Below are 26,199 nucleotides of genomic sequence, written 5' to 3' on the forward strand. Positions count from 1 at the left end.
TCCCCATTGTGCTAAGCCACAGTCTACCATTGAACTAGTACAGCACATACTTTGAATATGTGTGGTCAGTAATGTTTACAACACTAGCACTGCTTCTAACTCATATTTGAATATATACACATACATAGGCCAGGCATCATGGACGTCGGGGAAGCTATTGGTAAGGCTGGTGGTGGTGGTGATGTTACTGCCGTTGGCAATGCCATTACCATTGTATGCCAGCGCCGCCTCGACTGGTTTCAGTACTGGTGGCACATAAAAAGCACCATCCGAACGTGGCTGATGCCAGCGCTGCCTCGGCTGGCTTCCGTGCCGGTGGCACGTTAAAAGCACCAACCAGTCGTGGCCGATGCCGGACTCCCCTGGCACCTGTGCCGGTGGCACGTAAAAAGCACCCACTACACTCGCGGAGTGGTTGGTGTTAGGAAGGGCATCCAGCTGTAGAAACACTGCCAGATCAGACTGGAGCCAGGTGCAGCCTCCTGGCTTCCCAGACCCCAGTCGAACCGTCCAACCCATGCTAGCGAGGAAAATGGACGTTAAATGAAGATGATTAGTGATGCTGCCATCCATTGTGGCAGTGGTGGCAATGAGGGCTGTGCTACTGGCTCTGTTGATGGAACTGGGCCTGTTGCTTCTGCTACTACTACTATAATGGTTAAGAGGTCTGGCATTGTGGGCGTCCGTGATGCCAAGCCTATTGGCAACTATAGTAGTAGTAGTAATGACATGCATAAGATCTGGTCATCAAATCTAAGTAGAGACTTCAAACTTGAAATCTTCAACGCCACGGTTGAACCAATTCTACTATATGTCTCAGAAACCTGGACATTATCAAAGAAGCTTGAGAGGCGGTTGGATGGAACCTACACTCGCCTCCTTATGAGATCTCAAAATCTCTCGTGGAAGCGTCATCCAACCAAAACGCAAATATATGGGAAACTACCACCTGTGTCATCTCTTGTGAAAGGTAAGAGAGTCCAGTTTGCTGGACATTGTTGTAGAGCTGAAAAAGAGGTAATTTCTACTCTTCTCCTCAGGAAGCCATCTACTCGCAATACCAGAGGGCGCACACTCTCCTACCCTGATGTAATCTCCAGGGATACAGGCATCCAGCAACAGGACCTCCGTAATGCCATGATGGACTGTGAAGTCTGGCGTAGCATGGTAAATTCCATTGCCTCGACCATGGTTGAACAATGATGATGATGAGTAGTAGTAGTAGTAGTAGTAGTAGCAGAGGCAAGAGCTCCAGTTCCATCGCTGGCTATAAAGGCAACAGCAGCAGAACCGGCAGTGTGTGTGCATGTGTGAGTGTGTATCTGAAACAAGCTTCCTGCAGTTTTTGTCAACCGGATTCACTCGCAACACATTGGTTGACCCCCAAGGATGTTGTAGAGGACATTTACCCAGGGGTGTTGTGCATTGGAACTGAATATGAAATCACGTGCTTGTGAAGTGAACACCATAACCACACAGTCATGCCAATGCTGATAGTGCATGCACGTGCATGTGTGCACACGTGTGTGTGTGTGTGTGTGTGTGTGTGTGAATGTGGGGTACATGTGCACTGTTGCAATGCCATTTAAAACATAACCCAGACAGACATTTCTGTGTCCTTAAATGTATATCTATTAAACCTAGGTCTGCAGTTAAGCTCACCAAATACTGGCCAACTAAACTATGTGAAACTTTAAGTTTGCACAGATGGGTGGGAGATCTTTACATGTACATATATGTCTGCAGTGTTTGTGTGGTGTGTTTTTGTATGTTTGGCATCTTTGCATGATGTGTGAGTGTGTGTGTGTATGTGTATCTTTAATCATTGCACACACCTATCTTCTCATGTGTATGAATGTTTGGATTATGTATGCATTGATGCAAATATGTTATATTTGATAAATGTGATGTCTGTACATGGGTATGTATATGTGTGTGTAAATACACACCCATGTATGGGTATGTATATGTGTGTGCAAATATATATATCAATTAATAACACATATAAAAAGCTGCATGAGTACACAAACATTCAAATATACACACAATTGCACACACACACACACACACACACACACACACACACACACACACAGAGTTATACAACCTGAATCAATATGTCTGAAGAACATTTTAAAAATAAGGTTTAAATGAAAACACAAACACTAAAGCTTAAAAATAAAAATAAAAATATTCAAAATCAATCACAACAACTAAACAATATTAAATAACTAAATAGATCAAATTAAAAATAAAGAGAACAACATCAATAGATAAAATAATCTGTTAGTAAAGGAATTAGAAAACAACATTTAAAGTTAATATTTGTTATTACTTAAGAGATTCAAATACAGCACTTAAACTCTGATTAGTGAATGAATTAAAAAGATTTAGAACAAATTCCTTGACATAGAAAGAAGAAAAGCATTTTATGGTGAAAAACATAATATAAACAGTATATTTCGTACGAGGTGGTATCAAAAAGTTTCTGGATTACTTTTGTAGCACACCAACAAATGGCTGCATACAGTTAGTTGCTCGAGCAGTGAGAGCTAGCAGTGACCTTCATGAGGCAGTGTGCTTAGTGACATCCCTGTGTTTACTTTGCAAGTTGTGAAATTTGTGTTTTTGTGATCATGTGTATGCTGCAGTCTGTGATTTCTGTTATGGTCAGGAAGATGGAACAAGGAGCCAAAGTGAAATTTTGTATTAAACTTGGGAAGTGTGCAACAGAGGCATTGAGCATGCTTTGGCCAGCTTATGGTGATGAGGCAAGGGGTCATATGCAATGTTTTGAGTGACATGGGCACACGACAGAGCTACAGCTCAATCAGGAGCAAACTCATAATTTTTTTTTTTTGACATCTGCAGGATATTCTTCTCTACTCTAAGCACAAGGCCTCAAATTTTCCTTTGGTCCTAAGTCTGTTGGATCTGAGCTTGAAGCTAAATAACAACATTGCTGCTAGAGGAAATGAGCCATCTATAGCCACGAAAGTATGGGGAAAGAATAGACATGCAAAAAAAAAGAAAAAAGAAGAAAAGAAAAGAGTGGCTGTGTGGTAAGTAGCTTGTTTACTAACCACATGGTTCCTGGTTCAGTCCCACTGCGTGACACCTTGGGCAAGTGTCTTCTACTATAGCCTTGGGCCGACCAATGCCTTATGGGTGGATTTGGTAGACGGAAACTGAAAGAAGCCCGTCGTATATATGTATATATATATATGTATGTATATGTGTGTGTGTTTGTGTGTCTGTTTGTCCCCCCAACATTGCTTGATGACCGATGCTGGTGTGTTTACGTCCCCGTAACTTAGCGGTTCGGCAGAAGAGACCGATAGAATAAGTACTAGGCTTACAAAAGAATAAGTCCTGGGGTCGATTTGCTCGACTAAAAAGGTGGTGCTCCAGCATGGCCACAGTCAAATGACTGAAAAAATAAAATAAAATACAGTGAAAGATCTCTTTTATATACTAACCAATTATAAAACAAGCCACTGCTGTGCCCTGCAAGAGAGAGAAGAAAGTCAAAAATAGCTGCTTCACAGAATCATGTTTATATGTTATTGTTAATAAAATAAACATTTATATTCTATTTTTTATGTAATAATAATTATAAATTTAATACTAAATGTTCTTTGTTAATGTTTATATAACAATGTCTTGAAAAACAATTTAAAAGTTTGTTATAAAATTAAGTTGCCAGTTTTTATTGGCCGAATGTTTTGTGGTGTCAATTGTTCTTCTCCCCCAAATTTCACCCATTTTAAAAGCAACACAATAAGAATGGCTACTTACAAGAACAGCAAATAGAAGAACAACACCAAGATTATCATAGAAAATCCGATTGTTCAGACTATAGGAAGCTCCCAGAATAACACTGAAATAACAAGGAATTGATATGTTTCAGAGATACATTATATATTGGTTTCAAATTGTGGCACATGGCCAGTAATTTCAAGGAGGGAGCAGGTCAATTATATTGACCCCTGTGCTCAACTGGTTCATATTTTATCGAACCCAAAAGGATGAAAGGCAGGTTGACTTTGGTGGAATTTGGACTTAGAACATAAATATGGACTATACACTGCTAAGCATTTTATCGCTAGTAGGGTATTAAGAGCACCATCCGAGCGTGATCATTGCCAGAGTGGCTATCTGGCCTTCGTGCCAGTGGCACGTAAAAGACACCATTCGAGCATGATTGTTGCCAGCGTCGCCTTACTGGCACCTGTGCCGGTGGCATGTGTAAAAAGATTTGAGCAAGGTTGTTGCCAGTACCGCCTGACTGGCCCTGTGCTGGTGGCACGTAAAAAAGCACCCGCTACACTTTCGGAGTGGTTGGCGTTTGGAAGGGCATCCAACTGCAGAAACTCTGCCAGATCAAGATTGAAGCCTGGTGCAGCCATCTGGTTCGCCAGCCCTCAGCCAAATCGTCCAACCCATGCTAGCATGGAAAACAGACGTTAAACGATGATGATGATGATGATGATGATGATGTTAAGATTCTACCAGCTCACTGCCTTCGATACATCATATATTACTGTCCCTTATTGCCTGCTTCTCCTCACTGACATCGCTCATTCCTATTACAGTCATTCCCTGACCCCACTGCCCTAAACAGATATTTGCTGTGTTCACCTCAACATCCAACTCCGATCATCTTTCTCACTCTTTGAAAACTTACCTACCCACCCAATCTTTCTGCCCCTCCCTTCTTATTTTCCCTCTTGTTTTCACCTTATACCTTGTAAATTGCAGTGTGTAAAGTAATCGCCGATATTGGTGATAGGAATGGTATCTAACCATAGAAACTATGACAAAATTTGGATGCATTAATGAGATATGGTCCTCAGACCCATTTAGTAAGAAAGTTTCTACAACACCTGAAAGGTATATTATAAATTTTTGTAATAAAAGAATTATTTAACTAAAAGCTTGGATTTGTACCTTATCTTCTTTATATATAAAAGTGAAGTTGTGTGTCTGTCTCCTACGATTTAGATTCCTAACTACTCCCACATTTTGCGGTGCAGTGTAACCAAAACCGGGTATCTTATAGTCGTGATTCATATCGAGCCCTTCTGGGTATTAGCGCGCGTCTACAATTTAAAAAAAAATTTACCATAATTTTTTTCCATTTTAATGCATTTTTTCGCTATTATATAAGGGAAGTAACTCTCTAAAAATGTCTACGATGAGTCAACGATTTAAAAAAAAATTTACCATAATTTTTTTTCCATTTTTAATGCATTTTTTTGCTATTTTTTGGCCATAACTCTCTAAAAATGCTTATATAGTTATTTCCCTTACAAACCCGAGCAACACCGGGGGATACTGCTAGTTTATATATAAAATGCTACAATTAGCCGTCATTTTTGACAGCACAGGGCCAGCTAGCATACATTATAAAGTGCAAAGGACTTTGGTGCACATCTATGGCCTGACCACTGACACCTTTGCACAGAAATTCTTTCACAAATATTTTCCAGATATCAATAAATTACAGTGTATTCAGAATTCTATATTTTATCATCATATATAAATTCTTTGTTGTAATTCCCTTTGTTATAATTCTTTCTGTAATAATTCTTTCTTTGTAATGATTCTTCGTCACAATTGTTCGTCATAATTCTTTTCAGAAATGTTTTCCACAAAAGTAACACTTCAGAATATTAACGAACAATGAATGGATGGAAAGCATTTATTTGTAGTGTGCTACATTTGGATAATGCTGGACATTGGTGGCAGACAACAAGAAGATGTGTGTGTGCACGCACGCGTGTGTGTGTGTGTGCGTGCATGTGTGTGTGCATGTGTGTGTGTGTGTGTGTTGTGTGTGTGTGTGTGTGTGTGGTGTGTGTGTGTGTGTGTTTGTGTGTCTGTGTGTACATAGATTCAGTAGCTCAGAGTTCAACAAATACCCAACAACAGTGAATGATATGATAAAATTCTGTAGATAATGGGTTAGAAATCACAGAACAAATGTTTAATGTGACATAAATTCCGCCGAGGCCGACTTTGCCTTTCATCCTTTCGGGGTCGATAAATTAAGTACCAGTTACGCACTAGGGGGTTGATGTAATCGACTTAATCCGTTTGTCTTTGTTTGTCCCCTCTATGTTTAGCCCCTTGTGGGCAATAAAAAAAAAATATATATATATATCATCATCATCATCATTATCATCATTATCAGCACCATCATCATCATTTAACATCCATTTTCCATCCTAGTATGGGTCGGACAGTTTGACCAGAGCTGGCAAAGCCTGGAGCTGCACCAGTCCCCAATTGTCTGTTTTGGCATGGTTTCTACAGCTGGATGTCCTTCCTAATGCCAACCACTCTACAGAGTGTACTGGGTGCTTTTTATGTGACACCATCACCAGTGCTTTCAACATGGTACCATCATGTTATATATCATCATCATCATCATTATGATCATGTTAACATCCACTTTTCCATGCTTGCATAGGTCAAATGGAACTGACAATGCAAAAAGCTGGAACAAATGCTGCTCTAGCAATTTTGCCAATTCATAATAACAATAACACTGTGTAACACGATTTTTGTCCTAGGGGAGCAACTGTTATTTCCCATTTGCTTACCCTTAGAAAGTTTGAAAGATGGCTAATTTTCCTTCTAACTTTGCTTTTGTTACATTCATTCAAACCCCAAAGAATCATTCTCAACACATGGCTACAATGCTTCCCCACTACTCCTGCTCATGATCAGAGATACACATACTGTCAACCACTAAGGAACATGCTCAAGTGGTTATGGTCAAGTGACTGACAAGCAAGTCTGTGTTGAGCAGAATTTTTTGCTATAATGATATTTCTGCATCAGCAACTCAGCACTGAATCTGTCTGAAATGTAATGGAAAACAGGTCAGTTTCAAAACATTGATGTCCAGGTCACAAAAGCAAAATTTGAAGGGTAGATTAGTCATTTCCTTTGATTTCTAGATAGAAGCAAATAAAAAATAACACTTACTGACCAAAGACAAAAAAAAAAAAATAATTAAAGTTTTGTTACAAAGTGCAATCGTTTTTTACATAGGCCACAAGTTCAGAAATTTGGGGTAAGGGGAACAGCCAATTATACCAACCCCAGTATTTTATTCTATTGACCTTAGAAGGATGAAATATTTAGCTGACTTCAGTAATGTCTGAGTTCAGAACATAAAGAGTCAAAGCAAATAGTTGTGCATTTTGTCCGGCATTCTAATACCTCTGTCAATTTGCCACCTATTTTGGAGAAACAGTAATAGTAAAATTATCTCTGTGACATTTAGATAAGTACTTCCTGTAATTTTATTCACTGGTACATATTATGATATTCTGACATTAACCACAGGAAGGGTGGACAGTTTCGGCAGTGATTATTACTTTAGTAGGTGGGGGTGCCGCAGTAATTGTATTCAGGGAATTAGTGTAATGCCAGACATGGCATTATACTAAGCCAAGCCTTCCAACTTGGATTACATTGTGGGCCACTTTAGTCACAGAAGGTTTTTTGAGGGCCACTTGTATACTTTATGCACTAATAGTCAAATAATCAAATTACAGAACCAAGAATTTTTCATACTTTTCGTTTACTCTTTTACTTGTTTCAGTCATTTGACTGTGGCCATGCTGGAGTATCGCCTTTAGTTGAGCAAATCGACCCCAGGACTTATTGTTTGTAAGCCTAGTACTTATTCTATCGATCTCTTTTGCTGAATCACTAAGTTACGGGGATGTAAACACACCAGCATCGGTTGTCAAGCGATGTTGGGGGGACAAACACAGACACACAAACATAAAAGCAAAGTCGACCTCAGCAGAATTTGAATTCGAAATTTAAACACAGGTAAAAAAACCGCTAAGAATTTAACCCGGCACACTAATGTCACTGCCAGCTCGCAGTAAATGTAAGTAAATGAAAGAGAAAGCGAAAGAAAAATAAAATGAAACTGTTGAAAGAGTATCAAAAGATTTCAGAAGACTTTTTTTAATGTTTTTATAATTATAACATTACAGTGAACCATATAAAAAGCCACAAAGAGCAACATGTGGCCCAAGTATAAAACAGCAGCAACTTTTCATCACTTTCTCTCTTTGTGTCTTTCTTTCTTTCATTCATTCATTCATTCATTCTTTCTTTCTTTCTTTCTTTCTTTCTTTCTTTTTTTCTAAACATTGCTCTCTATACCATAAACACCCGATATTTGTGGGATAGGTGGAAGGGCTACAATCAATAATATCAAGTTCTTCCACAGTATAGCACTGATATTTATTATGCCATAATACATTCATTCCTACATGGACCCAGGACATAAGAACGACGGGGAGGTGAAAGTGAGGTGGTGGAATCCATGACTTTCTCAAAGGCGGAAGTGATGAAAATGAAGTAAAATTCAACCAAAAGAATTTACTTCTTTATACCATCAGATAGATAATTATAGGTATATCAGTAGATTGTTAGATGGAAGGTTAGATAGATAGATAGATAGATAGATAGATGGATGGATGGATGGATAGGCAGACAAATAGAAATATAGTTACCTAAATAGATAGGCAGACAGGCAGAAAGGTAGACAGATAGGTAGATACACAGAAAGATAGATAGATACACAAATAGACAGACAGACAGATAGATTGATAAATAGATAGACAGACAGACAGACAGACAGACAGACAGACAGACAGACAGATAGATAGATAGATAGATAGATAGATAGATAGATAGATAGATAGATAGATAGATAGACAGAAAGATAGACAGATACTTACGGAGGAAGTAAGACCAGGAAAAATATATCTGGTGAAAATGTTTCAGGTATAAGTTCATCAAGTGAGGTAAATCTGCAAAATGGAATGAATATTAAATATATTGTTTGTTGTGTATATAAATACAGATATATATAAATTACATCATCATTATCATTGTTTAACATCCGTTTTCCTTGCTGGGTTGCACAGTTTGACCAAAGCTGGTAAGGTCAGGGGTCACACCTGGCTCCATTGCCTATTCTGGCATTGCCTATTCTGTCTGATGCCCTTCCCTAACACCAACCCCTCCACAGAGTGTACTGGGTGCTTTTTATGCAACACCAGCATCAGTGCTTTTAACATGACACTGGCACACGTATATAAATGCAGGTATATGAACTTATGCAAATCATCATGATTTAAATGGGGTTATTCATAAATCAGGTTATGTAATTGTAATTAGTGTTTATGCACGAGTATCTAATACATATAAACACACATATTTGTATGTATGTGTATGCACACATCTATGTGAATATACCGTAAATCCTCGAGAATAGTCCGCCCTTGAGTATAATACGCAGGGGGCTGTACCTCTGAAAAACCTAAACTTTGTGTATAATATGCACTTCTTCTCTAACTTGAGTCATGCATAATTAAGCCAGCAGCACCTATTCGAACAAACACTTCTGCACATGTGTAATACAATAATGGTGATGTTCTTAACTGTTATATGGGAATGTAAATATGTTTGCAAATTGTTTTTGTTACATGTTATTCTATGTTCTGAATGCTTTTATTTTGATAAATGTTGCTTACTGCAAGTTATGGATAATTCTTTTATGACTTCATTGCTTTCGGGCTTAGCTTAAGGTATTTTCATGCCCGACATCACAAAATGCATCTGAATAAACATTGCTGGACAGCAAATAGAGACTCGGACATAACTTAGAAAATATTTTCTGTTTTTAACCTCGTATATAGTATGCACTAGGAATTTTGACCTTTAAATTTTGGGAAAAGGTTCTTCTCAACCCTTTATTATCTTCGCTCATTCACCATCGTCTTCACAAAGTGTGCTGGGTGCCGTTTATTGTATCATGGAACCAAGAGAGGTGAGTCCTCATTAGTATATGTTGTCTCCAATGTCTTTATCTTAAATTTTAAAAGATCTTTCTTTTGAATGCTTATCATCATTGTTTACACCATTGCTATCTTGTGTGTCCATCTCAACAACAATCATATGCACGTAAACATAACAGCTATAAAACAGTGAACTCACCTTATAACGCAGCCAAATGCTATTCCTAAGCACAACAAGAAACTGAAATTATAGATAGAGAGATAAGTAAGTTATACATACATAAATACATACATACATACATACATACATACATACATACATACATTATTATGGCTGCCCCCTCGTTATCGAGTATGGCCATTGCACGAAGCTTAACTGTTACTGGTGCTGTGATTGAATGTGACTTTTTAACCCAGCCAAAGATCTACAATGTCTTGTACAGAATTGGCAACTAAGACCTTTATTGGTAATAGCCGGCTGTAGTTGTAACTGGGCTTCATGTACCTTTGCATGTCGTTTAAGTCCTCCTGCCGAATTACACTCTCTTCCACATGCCCGACAGATATGATTAGTATGGTGTGTAACACACACACATACATACATACATACATACATACGGTATCAACCAAGTAGGCACAAAAGGGGTAGAGATGCAGGAAAAGCAGTAAAATGTGACAGCTGATGCAGATTTTATGAAGTTAACACCGAAGATACCACCCACATCATAAGCAGCTGTCCAAAAATGTCCTCACGGTATTATCTACCAATGAGACACACAAGTACAAGAGCCCCAAAGTACAAGAGCACCTCACCAAAACAAAATAATGCAAACTAATTGACCGCACAACAGTTTTCCCAAAAGACAAATCCAAGGGGGAACAAACATTCAAAAGATGCCACCCAAGAGTAATGACGATTGATTCATCATTTTATTCACAGGAATTCATAATAAAATAATAATAATAATAATGAAATTATTGTATACAGTACTCAAGTGCACCACAACTTGTCAAAAGTGCATGTAAAGCATATGCAGTAATGTACAAATGTCTGGAAAGCGAACAGTGTATGAGTCAGATACATGCTTGCTTGTGTGTATGGAGGGCAGAAAATCAGGTGTAGTGTTGGCGAATCTCAGGAAGCATGGAAGTTTTGAAGGATGCAGTGCTCCGACAACTAACAACCGACAATAGCGGTCTTGTGTGTTGACTACATTATTTGGTTCCACACAATTTCTGTCTGCTGAATTCACTTACAAGGCCTGGGCGTATGGCAGAAGACACCTGGCCAAGGTGCCACACAGTGGGATTGAACCTGACGCTATGTGGTTGCAAATCAATCTTCTCAACCTACACACACACACACACACACACAAGCCGTACTTGCAAATGTAAGCCATGCCCAAATGTCAGTGTGCAGGTTTCATTTGCGTTGTATTTGATTTGCAAGTAAAGCCCAACGTATTGAGTGGGAAGTGCATTGTTTTAAAAATGTGTATTGTGTGTGTCATTGTGGTAATGAGGGAAATACCTGTCTGTATAATGTTATTTACAGGTGAGCTGAAATGTTAAGAAATATGCACAGACAGAATGATTGAATTAAAATTACTGTAGCATGTAAAGAAATATGCTAGTTTTGTTGTAATTCTATATGTTATTATATATATGGAAGAGACAATAGCATCTGTAAAGACATAGGAAGTTTACATATCAAGGTAGACATAGGCACATTCCACAAGATACGAAACAGACTGTAAATATTGATTTATTCTCTTAAACCATTTGTTAATCTCGAATATTTCTATACATATCTGCCAAGACATACATTTAGTATCTCTCCTATAATAAAAATAATAATAATGGTGCTTGTGGTTGTGGTGGTGGTAGTAATGCCAGTGTTGATCATGATGATGATGGTAATGGTAGTGGTAATGGTGGTGGTGGTGATGATGATGAGGATGATGATAATGATGTTGATGATGATGATGATATTTACTTTATAATGATTAAATTAAATGGCAAACTATGTAGTACATTATTTACATGTAGTATAGTGCGTAGTAATGTTGTAAACACAAAGCTATAATGTGTGTGTGTGCGTACGTATGTCCTAGGTATAACTTTAAGCTGCATCCAGTAGTGGAGCCCTGATTTTCGGGTTTCTGGGCTTTGAGGAGTGCGGAACCATCTCTTAGTTAATATTGTTCTCAGGTCTAGTCTGACTTGGAGTAGAAGCTTCTACAGGTTAATTAGCAGGTGAATAAAAACTGATGAGAGTGTGGGATGCATCCTTCTCAGAGAGAGACACCCTGATGTAAAAACTGTGGTTTCACATGATTATTGGTCATCTTGCTTTGACCTGTGATTAGGCATAAATTCCAGAGACTCAGAGAGTCGCTATAATCTGATGTTGTACAGATGTCTTTTTATGGCGACCTCATTTTTCATCTGCCGTTCCATTCATTGAAAAGTCCTATGGCAATGGAAGAGTGGCAACATGGGCAGACAAAAACCACCTGGAAGTGAACAGTTTACAGAGCAGCACCACTGAATTTGTCATCTGAGAATTTATGGATGGAAAGTCAGAAATGCTATTGATAATTAGGAAACACATAGAAACAAGCAATCATTTGTGAAGATGGAGAAACCACCATGTATGCATGTATGTGTCTACACACACACATTTATGTAGGTAGACATATGTATAAGTATGTGTGTGTGAGTGTGTGTGTGTATATCATCATCATCATCATCATCGTCATCATTGTCATCATCATCATCATCATCACCTGCTTCACTCATAGTCATCATTATGTTGGATGTTCAAGAGTAGGAAGTAAGAAAAGTCTATGCACCAAATGGGAAAAAAAAAAAACCCCAACTTTCTTTATCAAAACCTTATAAATTACCCCAGATCAAGAGGCCTATCCTATTGGGGAAGACATGGTCAGACACGGAATAAAGGCATTCTATTGTGGAAATAATCCAGCAACGACAGGCTACACAATGATAGGCTACTCAGCTTGTGTATATATATATATATATATATGTACAAATCTTTTATCTTTTATCTTGTAACTAAGTTGTTTGAATGGAAATGAGACATTTTCTCCTGAATCTGTGCAATGGAGACTCTTGTGTGCTTATCATCTAATTGACCCAATTAGACGAATGATACTGCTAAATATGTGGCAATCCATCCAACCCATGCCACATGGAAAGCAACTTAAAATGATGATGATGGTGATAGTGATGATGATAAATTTATAATGGTGATAAAAAATATGAAAAGCTGTACCAGCACTACTGATCATTTTCCTGAGGCCTATACATCATCATCATTATTATCATTATTTAGTGTCTGCTTTTCATACTGGTATGGGTTAGATAGTTTGACTGAAACGGTAAGCTGGAGAGCTGCACCAGATTCCAATTTGATTTGGTATGGTTTCTACAGCTTGATGCCCTCCCTAATGTCAAAAATGCAAGACCACAAGGCGGTGAGCTAGCAGAAATATTAGCACGCCGGCTGAAATGTTTAGTGGTATTTCGTCAGCCATTACGTTCTGAGTTCAAATTCCACCGAGGTCGACTTTGCCTTTCATTCTTTCGGGGTCGATAAATTAAGTACCAGTTATGCACTGGGGTCGATCAAATCGACTTAATCCGTTTGTTTGTCCTTGTTTGTCCCCTCCATGTTTAGCCCCTTGTGGGTAGTAAAGAAATAAAAATGCAAGACCATGGCAATCACCAACTCAGTCAGCAGATCCTGTTAAAGGCAATACTTACCATGATTCGGGTATGTACCTGGCCAGTCTGTGGCAATGATGGAAACCTGAAACAAAGAGCAAAGATGTATATGTAACAAGTTAAATATGACCCAGGGCAGCACTACCTGCTCCAGGCACTTGGTGTAGGCCTCTATGTTAAGTCTGAGGCTGTGTGAAAAGATGAATGGAAGCATAACATCGCCATCACTAGTGATCACTCCAAACACCATGATGTTGACTGGATGTTTGATTTTTATCACTCTCGGTACATGTCCTCGGATAGCTCTATCCTCAGATTGACATCCAAACAATCTGAAATGTTCATATTTGGAGCTTTCACACCACATCTGATTCCTCTTATGCCTAACTTTTTCTCCCAAGATGCTTACATTCTGTCGAACATGCACACTAACATTGCACTTCCAGCGAAGCATACTGGCTTCATTTCTTTCAAGCCTACACATGTCTTCAGCTATCAGAGTCCATGTTTCACTGCCATGTAGCATAGCTTTTTGCACACAGGCAACAAACAATCTGCCTTTCAGTCTGAGAGAGAGGCCCTTTGTTATATATATGTGTGTGTGTGTGTGTGTGTGTGTACATGTATATCGTCAGTGGATCATATATCTGAAAAAGAAGTGTGCTCTAAAAGTTAGAGCAGTAATGTATTGACATGAAGTTAAATATATGTCTCTTGATCATTAGAATCACTGTATGATCAAACATATGTTAATGTCATGTAAATATATATATATATATATATATATATATATATATATATATATATATATATATATATATATAATATATATATATATATATATATATATATATATATATTATATATATATATATATATATATAACATCATCATCCTCATCCTCCTCATCCTCATCATCATCGTTTAATGTCCGTTTTCCATGCTGTCATGGGTTGGACGGTTTGACTGAGGTCTGGAGAGCCAGCGGCTGCACCAGGCTCCAATCTGATCTGGCACTGTTTCTACAGCTGGATGCCCATCCTAATGCCAACGACTCCGAGAGTGTAGTGGGTGCTTTTTATGTGCCACCAGCTCAGGAGCCAGTCAGGTACACCTGGCATCAATCCCATTCAGAGGGTGCTTTTTACATGCCAGCAGCACTCAGGCCAGTCAGTGGGTACTGGCATTGGCCACGTTTGTTTGGTGCTTTTTATGTGCTACCGGCACAAGAGCCAGTCAGTGGGTATTGGCCACAGCTACGATATTGGTTTTACTTGACTCAACAGGTCTTCTCAAGCATATCATATCGCACGATGCATCAGAATGTCTTCAGAATGAGTTTTGGTTGGGAGAAATTGTATGGAAGCCTGTTGGAGAAATTGCCCTTTTTTTTTGTTTGAGGGTGGTGGTACAGGGTTCAATTTAATTTGGTTGCTTAGACTAACGCACACTTTTAGCCCATGGGTTATTTTTAGTAGAATCTATTACAAATACTCTGTTGTGTCTGGGGAGAGTCATTTTATTTTTGTGCCTTATAATGTAACACACTCACCGGTAAAATTTCCACTTATTTCTCAAATAAGAAATAAGAAATAAGTGGAAATTTTACCGGTGAGTGTGTTACATTATAAGGCACAAAAATAAAATGACTCTCCCCAGTCACAACAGAATATGCTTCAACACACAAACTCATATAAAGAATTTTGCAAACCAAATCCAAAAACGAAACTATTACAAATATTTAGGCCAAGCCCTTGGCCTGAGGATAACTCCCTCCCTTCATTCAACCGGTCTCAGAGCTCTTGATGATGACTATGAATGTAAACCTTCATACTTAAGCTCTAAAAAAGAAAGAAAGAAAAAGTAAAAGACGAGTTTACCTACCGACAGCCAGGAAGACAGCAGCTAAAGTTGTGCAAGCAATGTATAGAATGACCGAAGTATGGTGAATGTTAAACTGAACAAGGTGGATCTGATGGCTAATGATGATACTTCTGACCGTTTTATTGAGGTTTTGTCCTGATGTGGTCATCTCGCTGTTGGAACTTCCATTTCCCAGCAAAGTCACTGGATCAGATGTCTGCTGGAAAGGAGTCGTTTGGGAAACTGAATTATTGGAGCTCTGTGTTTGTGGTGGGACCTTGTTGTTTGTCTGTGAGGAAGCACTGAATACTTTGGTTGTAAAATTTCCAGGGTTCGTTTGCATAGCCGATATAAATTTGTTGGTAGTAAAATATTGCAAGTTTGGATTCACTTTGGCTGGTGAAGTATTTGATACGCTTGAATCAAGGATCGTTGACAAAAGTTTGTTGTTTCCATTCGGAGTCGCATTTGTTAAGGTTATATTTACAGATGTCGATATTTTAGCCAGGAAAATCAGGCAGATTAACGCATGCCATGTAAAATACATTGCAAATAACTAATGTAGAAAATAGGTTAAACCTTTAAAAAAAAAGAAAAGAAAAATAATGAGTAAAAATAGTTTATATAACAATTACAAAATAAAACAAAAAATTAATTAGAAAATAATCTTTAAAGATGAGAATCATTTTACTAGATACATCTACACTAGATTCCAATCAGTTTCACCTTCGACTGTCTGTAAGTATCTTATTCTTAAATGCCTACATAGAATCAGGCTACATTCGAACTTAGTTTAGAAGTAAAGATTCCTAGTTCAGATCCATTCTAGTATTTTGTTGGTATACAATCCCCACCACCACCAATTGATGATCGGAGACCAGACTGATAGAAACATAATGTAGACGTGATTATTGAAAATTTTTCTTATCTTTAAAGATGAGGTCAATGGTGCAAACAAGTTATAGCTTTGTTATTACTACTCATAGTTTAAAAACAACATATGATAGTTTTTGTTAGGCTATATGTAAAAATAACCATAAAGAAGAATGTATTGAAGTGTTAATTCTGTGTTAATCATCTGCAATGTAAGAGAGAGTATGATCTACCATTTGAACCCAGGTTTTGTTTGCTGACTAATTGAAAGTCCTCATCTATAGTTTGTCTCTTATGAGTCATGGGCAATGCCCTACAATCTCCTAATTTGAATTCAGTCAGGTACCATGGACACATATCCAGAAATAAGATATTTTATGGTTAAAGATCAGATTGATCAAATCATAGCGGAGGTGTAAATACTGTAATACTAAACAAAATCACTCAACCCTGTCAGAAAAAAATAAATCTTATTAACAACTCGGACATTTAGACAAGTAGAAAATGAAAATGAAAGTGCTCTTGTTGTGTGAAATAGAAACCTCGATATTTGTGGAAAAGAAACAGAAGAAAGTTGTGACAATGAAGCATGTGCAAAGAGCACTAGTGATAATCAGGGTGAAAATTTTTAAGTGGGAATTGAAATCTGGTTGTAAACTGAGTCTTTCAAGAACTTATGTTGATTAACAATATTGTGATTAGATAACTGATTAATAATTAATTGATCTAACAGATTGGTTGAGAATTAATTAGATATTAAATGGCCTAAAGCAATGGTTCTCAAACTGACAAATATCTTTCCCATCCAACTCATGCCAGCATGGAAAATGGACTTTAAAGGATGATGATGATGATGGTGATACAGGGTGGGCCAAAAGGCATGCACAAAATAAGTTCAATATGCTCTGAAATGGTCTAAAATATGCTCCAATTTTTCTAAAATTTAATAAAACAAATAAAATTAGAATGAATACTCATGTACTTGTACATGATGAACAAATGAATAATAATAATAATAATAATAATAATAATAATAATAATAACAACAACAACATAATATAAATAAAATGTCAAAAAACCAACAAATTAAAAGACCAGGAGGTGGCTTAACAACGGTGACCTAAAAAAGATTACTGAAAACCTAATCGTTGCTGCCCAGGACCAGGCATTGAATACCAACTCAGCAAAAAAGAATATATATCACACAAGTGCAATGGGCCTCTGCCGAGTGTGTGGGAAGAGGGTCGAAAGCGTGGCTCACATTGGTAGTGTTTAAGAAAGTCTTGCGCAGAAAGAGTACAAACGTAGACACGACAAGGTAGTCCAAAATCTCCACTGGCTACTGTGCTGCAAGTATGGATATGAGGTTATGGGTGCTTGGCACCAACATACACCAGAAAAGTGCAGGCTTAGCTGGATGGGGGTGCTTGTCTGCCCCTTGTAAACATAAGGACACAGGAAATGTGTCAAGGCCGAAAGGAAGCGTTGATGCTTCCTGGGGCTAAATAGCGGTGGTGTGATTCCCTTCATGGGACTGTCACGTTAGGGTGACAGTATATAATATTTAATAGTAAGGCGTCGAGCTGGCAAAAACGTTAGCACGCCGGGCGAAATGCTTAGCGGTATTTCGTCTGCCGTTACGTTGTGAGTTCAAATTCCGCCAATATCGACTTTGCCTTTCATCCTTTCGGGGTCGATAAATTAAGTACCAGTTACGCACTGGGGTCGATATAATCGACTTAATACCTATGTCTGTCCTTGTTTGTCCCCTCTATGTTTAGCCCCTTGTGGGTAATAAAGAAATAGGTATTTTGTCTGCTGTTATGTTGTGAGTTCAAATTCCGCCGAGGTCGACTTTGCCTGTCATCCTTTCGGGGTCGATAAATTAAGTACCAGTTACGCACTGGGGTCGATGTAATCGACTTAATACCTATGTCTGTCCTTGTTTGTCCCCTCTGTGTTTGGCCCCTTGTGGGTAGTTAAGAAATAAGTATATAATATTTAATTAGTTTAAATGTACATTAATGCATAAAAATAATTTTTCATTCCATTAGACATTCTAAAATACTATTAACTTTCATTCAATTTTAAAAAAGGTAAAATCGGACAGAACTTATGGGATGACCTGATAGTTACTAGTAAGTTACTATAAATATTATGAGCCTTCTTTCTTTTCTTTTTTTCCTTGTTTCTTTTCTTAACTAGATTTCTCTTTAAGTATGGAAATGGTTAATGTATTTTATATGTCATTTTAATAGCTAAAGTAGTTATTTTATCTTTAGGTCAGTTGTTCAAAGTTATGTTTTGGTCAGTGTGTAAGTGACCTATCTCTTAAGTTTGAACTTATAGGTCTATTGTTAATTGGAGATTAATTCTGTTTTGTTTTCTTTCTCCTTCTCTCTTCTCCTAAGACATTTTTTGTTCATATACCTACACAGAACTGACTTAGGTTTAAAAGTCAGCAATAACCAAGGATATTGTTCGAGATATATAATGACTGAGAAAACGACAGGATAGTCATGGCTGGAGAACTTTTGATCATATATCTATTCGATCAGGGTTGACTTGGATCTAAACATCAACAGCGACAACCAGCTTGTGATTTTTTTTGACACAGTATTGATATTTTTCATCACTTTGCACTGTTATAACAGAAGGTGATCGTTTATATGTCAATAGAATAGAGGACTGAAGGCAGCAAGCTGGCAGAATCAGGCAAAATGCTTAGCAGCATTTTGTCTGTCTTTGCATTCTGAGTTCAAATTCTACCAAGGTCGACTTTGCCTTTTATCCTTTCAGAGTCAATAAAATAGGTTCCAGTTGATCACAGGGGTTGATCATCATCATCATCATCATCATTCAGCGTCCGCTTTCCATGCTAGCATGGGTTGGATGGTTCAACTGGGGTCAGTGAAGCCAGAAGGCTGCATCAGGCCCAGTCTTGATCTGGTAGTATTTCTACAGCTGGATGCCCTTCCTAACACCAACCACTCCGTGGGTGTAGTGGGTGCTTTTTACATGCCACCAGCACAGGTGCCAGACGGAGCTGGCAAACGGCCACGGACGGATAGTGCTTTTTACGTGCCATCCTCACTCTCTAAATTGCTGGCCTTGTGCCAAAATTTGAAACCAGTAAAATAGAGGACCAATCACAAAAAGTTCAGGTACAATCGTTTCTTCAGTAATTTTTTCTAAGTCAGAGGAAGAATGAATGAATGAATGAAAGATAGACTGAAAGAAAGAAAGAAAAAGCAGATGCTTGTAATAATTGCAAAGTTTATTTTTGCATTCTGTGGAATCTCATAAATGCTTGTCAAAGAGAAGAAATAACTTTTTAAAGTACAAGATACGAGCCACTTGGCCTACATCAAGTCTTGCCTCACACTTACTTCGTGTCTAGTCATTGTAGTCAATATGAAGTAACTTCTGTTTACAAATGTGACCACAAGTTGGCAAACAGGAACTAATTTCAAATTCAGCTCACATTTTATTTTACCATGAAACATTTGTCCTGAGTCATGCTAAATATACACACTTAGTTCAGAGGGGGAAATAAAAAGAATCCCATCCCCAAAAAAACCTTATGTTCTATGACATAAAAAAATACATCCTAGAAGTTCTCTACATTTCTTTATTACCCACCAGGGGCGCACATCCTAGAAGTTCTCTAATTACATCAAATAATATTGCTTCCTTTTATTTGTTCTACCCCACCTTTTGCTGTTTTTTGTATTTCATCCATGCATTGTCCCCCAACACCTTGGACCACTTTTACTAATAAAAGAATTTGCAATTATTAGCATGTTGGATAAAATGCTTACTAGCATATCTTCCAGCTCTTTACATTCTGAGTTCAAATTCCACTGAGACTGACTTTGCCTTTTGTCTTTTTTTTTTAGGGTCTATAAGATAAGAACTAGTTGAGCATTAGGGTCATGTAATTAGATAATACCCCCTACACAAAAATTTCAAGACCTTGTGCCTATAGTAGAAATAATTATTGTTGTTGTTATTGTTATTATTAAGGTGGTGGATTGACAGAATTATTAGAGTGCCTAACAAAATATCTTGTGGCATTTCTTCTGATTATGTACATAAAGGGTTTAAATCCAGTTGGGGTTGATAGAATAAAGTGCTAATCAAGTACTGGGGTTGATGATATTGACTAAACTGACTAAGGTGGCGAGCTGGCAGAAATGTTAGCACGCCGGGCGAAATGCGCTGCCGTATTTCGTCTGCCACTACATTCTGAGTTCAAGTTCCGCTGAGGTCAACTTTGCCTTTCATCCTTTTGGGGTCGATAAATTAAGTATTCGACTTAATCTCTTTGTCTGTCCTTGTTTGTCCCCTCTGTGTTTAGCTCCTTGTGGGTAGTAAAGAAATAGGTATTGACTAAATCCCTTGCATCAAAATTGCTGGCTTAGCGCCTAAATAAGAAACCATTATTATTATCATTATTATTATTATTTTGTTGATGGGAGAATAAATTATAATTTATGTCTTTATCTGTTGTCATCTGCACACCTGTTCTCATCGGCACACCTGTTCTCATCCAATCACTACCAAAATGAACCAATGTAAAGACTAGCAACTACTTAAAAGGGAAAGGGTGGGGAGAGGTCAATACTTAAATCAGAAGGTGGGGGTGGTAGTGTTGAAACAAGCTGATGTCCACTATTATTCAGGCTGTTTGTACATAACTTGATAATCTCTGATTATCTGTAGATGTTGACTCGATACATACATGTTATGTGTATATATTGCCTTCTGTAGACTATATGGCTGAGTACATCTTATAAATGTCAGCTGTCATCTCAGGTCCAGCTTGTACAAATTGACTAGAGGAAACGACTTTATGTTGAGTGGAGCCAGTGAAAGAGCCTCTATCTGGTCACTCGATTTGCTAGGAATAGCAGCTAGATTTCCTTCTAATCTTATCCCAAATGAAGACATAATATATGATGTTGCCTACGTGCCACTTAAAACACAGACTAATACAGCTTGAACACCTATAATGAAAGGCTTGCTCAATCAAACTTAACTGGAGACTTAACAACAACAAGGGATCTTTTTGGTTTGAATGGCAGTTTTTTGCAGCGGTGTCATATGAAATTGTCACCCATAATTATGGCCCTAGTATCAATCTATTGCATTTCAATCTATTTTAGGATTAGGGTTAGGGGTGAGGGGAATGGTATCTTTTTTTCTTCACACGATCGTATGGTGCTTTTTACATGCCACTGGCACAGGGGCCAAGCGAGGCTGGCAACGGCCACGATCGGATGGTACTCCAATTCCATGCCTTTTTCCAGTAAATATTAATAGGTATTACAGAAATGTACTTGCATAGCAAGTGACCTGATCTGAGATTCGTGTGCTGGAACAAAAACAATTGCAGCGTGGAAGGTGTTTATAAGCCATTTAAGAAACACACAAAATCCGTTAGATTCACTTCAACATTTAAATTTAATTTGTCAAAATATTTTCATCGCTTTGAGACCGCAACCTGTTCACTGACAAAATTCCGTGCTGCATCTCATATATATATATATGTACTAATTGGTACTTTTTCTCCATGAGGCTGTGATTGCTATTCTGAAAGTTCAATGATCAACTAACTATTACACTTGTCTCATGAATCTAACAGGAGTCCAATAGTTTGTTAATTTACCAATTCTTTTCATAATAGTAAAAATTGGCCGTTGATAATAGGAAAGTACCTCATTTTCTTTTTGTCTTTTGTATTTAAATTTTTTTTTGTTTTTTGTTGTATTCATTGTAAGTATTTAGTTGTGTTCTTTGCAAAAAGAAAAAAAAACACACTGTAGCAAGGATATCAGTATTGGTGTTGTTGATGATAGCGGTGGTGGTGTAGTGACTGAGATATTAATGATGGATTATTGTTGCTGTTGTTATTGATGTTATTGTTGTTGTTGTTGTCATCGTCGTTGTCATTGTCGTTGCTGATGTAAGTCAACTGTTATCACAAGAGTAAAGTTCAGGTATTAAAAGTTGATGATATTGGGATTAAAGACATATTGACTTCACCATTATTGGCGAACACAACAACAACAACAACAACAGTGTCATCAATGCCAACAACAGCAACAAACAGATAACAGTGACAGAGTGTAGAGAAGCTTTGTCCATGAAATTAGGCCAAGAAACTATGAAAAGAAATACAATGACTGCAATTATGTAATGAGGCTAGACTTATAACCTCCGACTGCTATTTTTGTTTTTTCCCACTAACCCTTTTAGAGAATGAGTTTCTTATCTAAGATCACTTTCTTGCCGAGATCACTTACCCCATTAATCTTTCCATAGAGGCACAGGCATGGCTGCGTGGCTAAGAAGCTCGCTTAGGAAACCGCATAGATTTCGGTTCAGTTCCACCGTGCAGTATCTTGGGCAAGTGTCTTCCACTATTGCTCCAGGCTTGATTCGTGCCTTGTCAGTAAATTTGGTTGATGGAAACTGAGTGGAAGCCTATTGTATGTGTGTATGTATGCATGTATGTATGTGAAATAAGCTATATATTTTGGACAAAAAAATTCTTTCACAGAAAGAAGCATTCACCCAATTCATTGCCCATTTTCTTTCTTATCCATGAGGTAGTGATAGGTATTCTAAAAGTCTGCCAATCAATTACTGCATCTTATGAATGTGATATTTTATTTTCTAACATTTCTAATGATATATATGAAGACAGATGGCTTAGTGGGTAGGATATTTGGCTGACAATCATAAGGAGATAAGTTCGATTCCTGGCAGCACTTTGTGTCCTTGAGCAAAACATTTTGTTTCATGTTGCTCCAGTCCACTCAGCTGGTAAAATAAGTTGTACCTGTATTTCAAAGGGCCAGTCTGGCCATGTTCTGTGTCATGCCGAACCTCCCTGAGAACTGCATTGAGAGCGTGTGTCTGTGGAATGCTCAATCACTTGAGCATTAATTTCACAATCAGGCTGTTCCATTGATTGGATCATCTGGAATCCTCATCCTTGTAATTGACAGAGTGCCATCTTAGTATATAAAATAAACTGGTTATTGGTACTAGGAAAGTAGCAAAAATAATCAGTTTCAACGTAGTAAATTGTTTTTGTTGCTACTTATTACTCCTCTCTGCTTCCTTTCTAGTTTGGCCTTCATTGAGAAAAGCAGATCAAATTTTCTCTGATGCTGAGATGTAATTTTTTTATAAAATAAATTTAATTTTTTGTAATTTCATTTCTTTTGTGATTAATTGTGAATTTTAATTCACAGAAATCCTTTGTGATTGCTCTGGTTCAGCAAAAAGCGACCAATAAAATTAAGTACCAGATTTATAAAAATAAATACTACTACTACTACTACTACCACTACCACCACCACCACCACCACCACTACCACCCCACCACCACCACCACACCACCACCACCACTACTACTACTACTACTACTACTACTACTACTACTACTAATAATAATAATAATGAAATTATTGTATACAGTGCTCAAGTGCACCACAGCTTGTCAAAAGTGCGTATAAAGAATATGCAGTAATGTGCAAATGTCTGGAAAGCTAAGAATGCATGAGTCAGATACATGCTTGTGTGTGTGTATGGAGGGGAGAAAAGAAGATGTAGCGTTGATGAATCTCAGGAAGCATGGAAGTTTTGAAGGATGTAGAGCTCCAACAACAAACAACTGATGCCGGCAGTTTGTTCCATACTTCAGCAACTCTTAGCTTGAAAAAATGTTTCCAAAAGTCATGGGAAAGATATATAAAGTACTGGTATCAATTCATTTGACCAAAAAGTGAAGGTGGTGCCCCAGGATGGTTACAGTCTAATGACTGAAACAAATATTGTTAAAGGTGTGAAACTGTAAGGATCTTTTGGACGTTGACTGACGAAGAATTAGCTACAAATTTTGTTTTTTATGTTTTTGTAAAATATTCCATTTTTATTGTATTTCTGCTAAATTTTTGAAATATGTGTGTGTGTGTGTGTGTGTGTGTGTGTGTGTGTGTGTGTGAGTGTCTGTGTGTCTCAATAGGAAACAGACACTCCTCATTATACTGTTTACTTTGTGCAGACACTTCTCATCAGTACAATGTCCAAACGAGTTTATTCATTAAAAACTGCACAAGGCATGACTACTAGATACTAGATTAAGTATTTAAATGCAATCAACACTATTTTGTTTCTAGAAATAGACCTTTACAAAAAAATGATGGTGTTTATTTACTTTTAAGATGGTTGCACGTGTGTGTGTGTGTGTGTGTGTGTGTGTGTGTGTGTCTTATCTTTTATCTTTTACTTGTTTCAGTCATTAGACTGCGGCCATGCTGGGGCACCAACTTGAAGAATTGTTAGTCAAATGAATCAACACTAGTATTTATTCATTTTTTTTTAAAAGCCTGGTACTTATTCTATCAATCTCTTTTGCAGAACCACTAAGTTACGGGGGCATAAGCATACCAACACTGGCCATCAAGTAGTGGTGGTAGTGGGGGCCAAAAACACACACACACACACACACACACGTGTGTGTATGCAACTAACGCATTTAATTTACTTTCTGAGGACCAGATGCTTTTGCACATCAGCTGTTTCTTGTTGTCTACCTATTTATGTATTCACATCATAAAATGTATATCACCATGTAAGCATACACACACCTGGGTTTATAAGGGCATGTTTATATGTAAATGCATACTCATATATGTGCATACGCATACACATTCATGCACATGTATATATATGGGTGTATATTTGTTTATCTTTTATCTTTTACTGGCTTCACTCATTAGACTGCAGCCATGCTGGAGCATTGCCTTTGAGGGTTTTAGATGAACAAGTTGACCCCAGTACTTACATTCTAAAGTTTGATATTTATTTTATCATTCTCTTTTGCTGAACTACTAAGTTACAGACAAACACAAAGTCATACACACACATGTGTATGTATGTATGTATGCATGTATGTATGTATGTATGTATGTATGTATGTATGTATGTATGTATGTATGTATGTATGTATGTATGTATGCATGTATGTATGTATGTATGAATGCAATTAAGTATGTATGTATGTATGCATGTATGTATGCATGTATGTATATATGCATGTATGTATGTATTTATGTATGCATGCATGTATGCATGCAGGTATGTATGTATGTATGTAAGTATGTATGTATGTATGTATGTATGTAAGTATGTATGTATGTATGTATGTATGTATGCATGTAAGTATGTATGTATGTATGTATGTATGTATGCATGTAAGTATGTATGTATGTATGTATGTATGTATTTATGTATGCATGCATGTATGCATGCATGTATGTATGTATGTATGTATGTATGTAAGTATGTATGTATGTATGTATGTATGTAAGTATGTATGTATGTATGTATGTATGTATTTATGTATGCATGTAAGTATGTATATATGCATGTATGTATGTATTTATGTATGCATGCATGTATGCATGCATGTATGTATGTATGTATGTATGTATGTAAGTATGTATGTATGTATGTATGTATGTAAGTATGTATGTATGTATGTATGCATGTAAGTATGTATGTATGTATGTATGTATGTATGTATGTATGTATGTATGTATGTATGTATGTATGTATGTAAGTATGTATGTATGTATGTATGTATGTATGCATGTAAGTATGTATGTATGTATGTATGTATGTATGCATGTAAGTATGTATGTATGTATGTATGTATGTATGTATGTATGCATGTAAGTATGTATGTATGTATGTATGTATGTATGTATGTATGTATGTATGTATGTATGTATGTATGTATGCTGGTATTATGTAAAAAGCACCCAGTACACTCTGAAAACGGGTTGGCCTTAGGAAG

At 37.3% G+C, this 26,199-nt stretch overlaps 1 protein-coding gene across 3 annotated transcripts in view; it reads right to left on the reverse strand.

Moving 5' to 3' along the window:
• Positions 1-26,199, reverse strand: part of LOC115222036 (sodium/hydrogen exchanger 1) — an 80,373-nt gene that overhangs the window by 44,069 nt on the left and 10,105 nt on the right. For all 3 annotated transcript variants that reach the window (XR_005002995.1, XM_036511145.1, XM_036511144.1), the window contains exons 2-7: positions 15,474-16,031; positions 13,629-13,674; positions 10,039-10,080; positions 8,778-8,849; positions 3,799-3,880; positions 3,480-3,507 (exon numbers count right to left, since the gene is read on the reverse strand). Coding sequence is in view for 2 of the 3 variants with exons in the window: in XM_036511145.1 (XP_036367038.1) it covers positions 3,480-3,507; positions 3,799-3,880; positions 8,778-8,849; positions 10,039-10,080; positions 13,629-13,674; positions 15,474-15,999 (796 nt within the window). In the remaining variant the exon portion in view is untranslated. The remainder of the gene's footprint in view (positions 1-3,479; positions 3,508-3,798; positions 3,881-8,777; positions 8,850-10,038; positions 10,081-13,628; positions 13,675-15,473; positions 16,032-26,199) is intronic.

This window comes from Octopus sinensis, linkage group LG19 (genome assembly GCF_006345805.1).
Source record: "Octopus sinensis linkage group LG19, ASM634580v1, whole genome shotgun sequence".
Taxonomy (NCBI): Eukaryota; Metazoa; Mollusca; class Cephalopoda; order Octopoda; family Octopodidae; genus Octopus; species Octopus sinensis.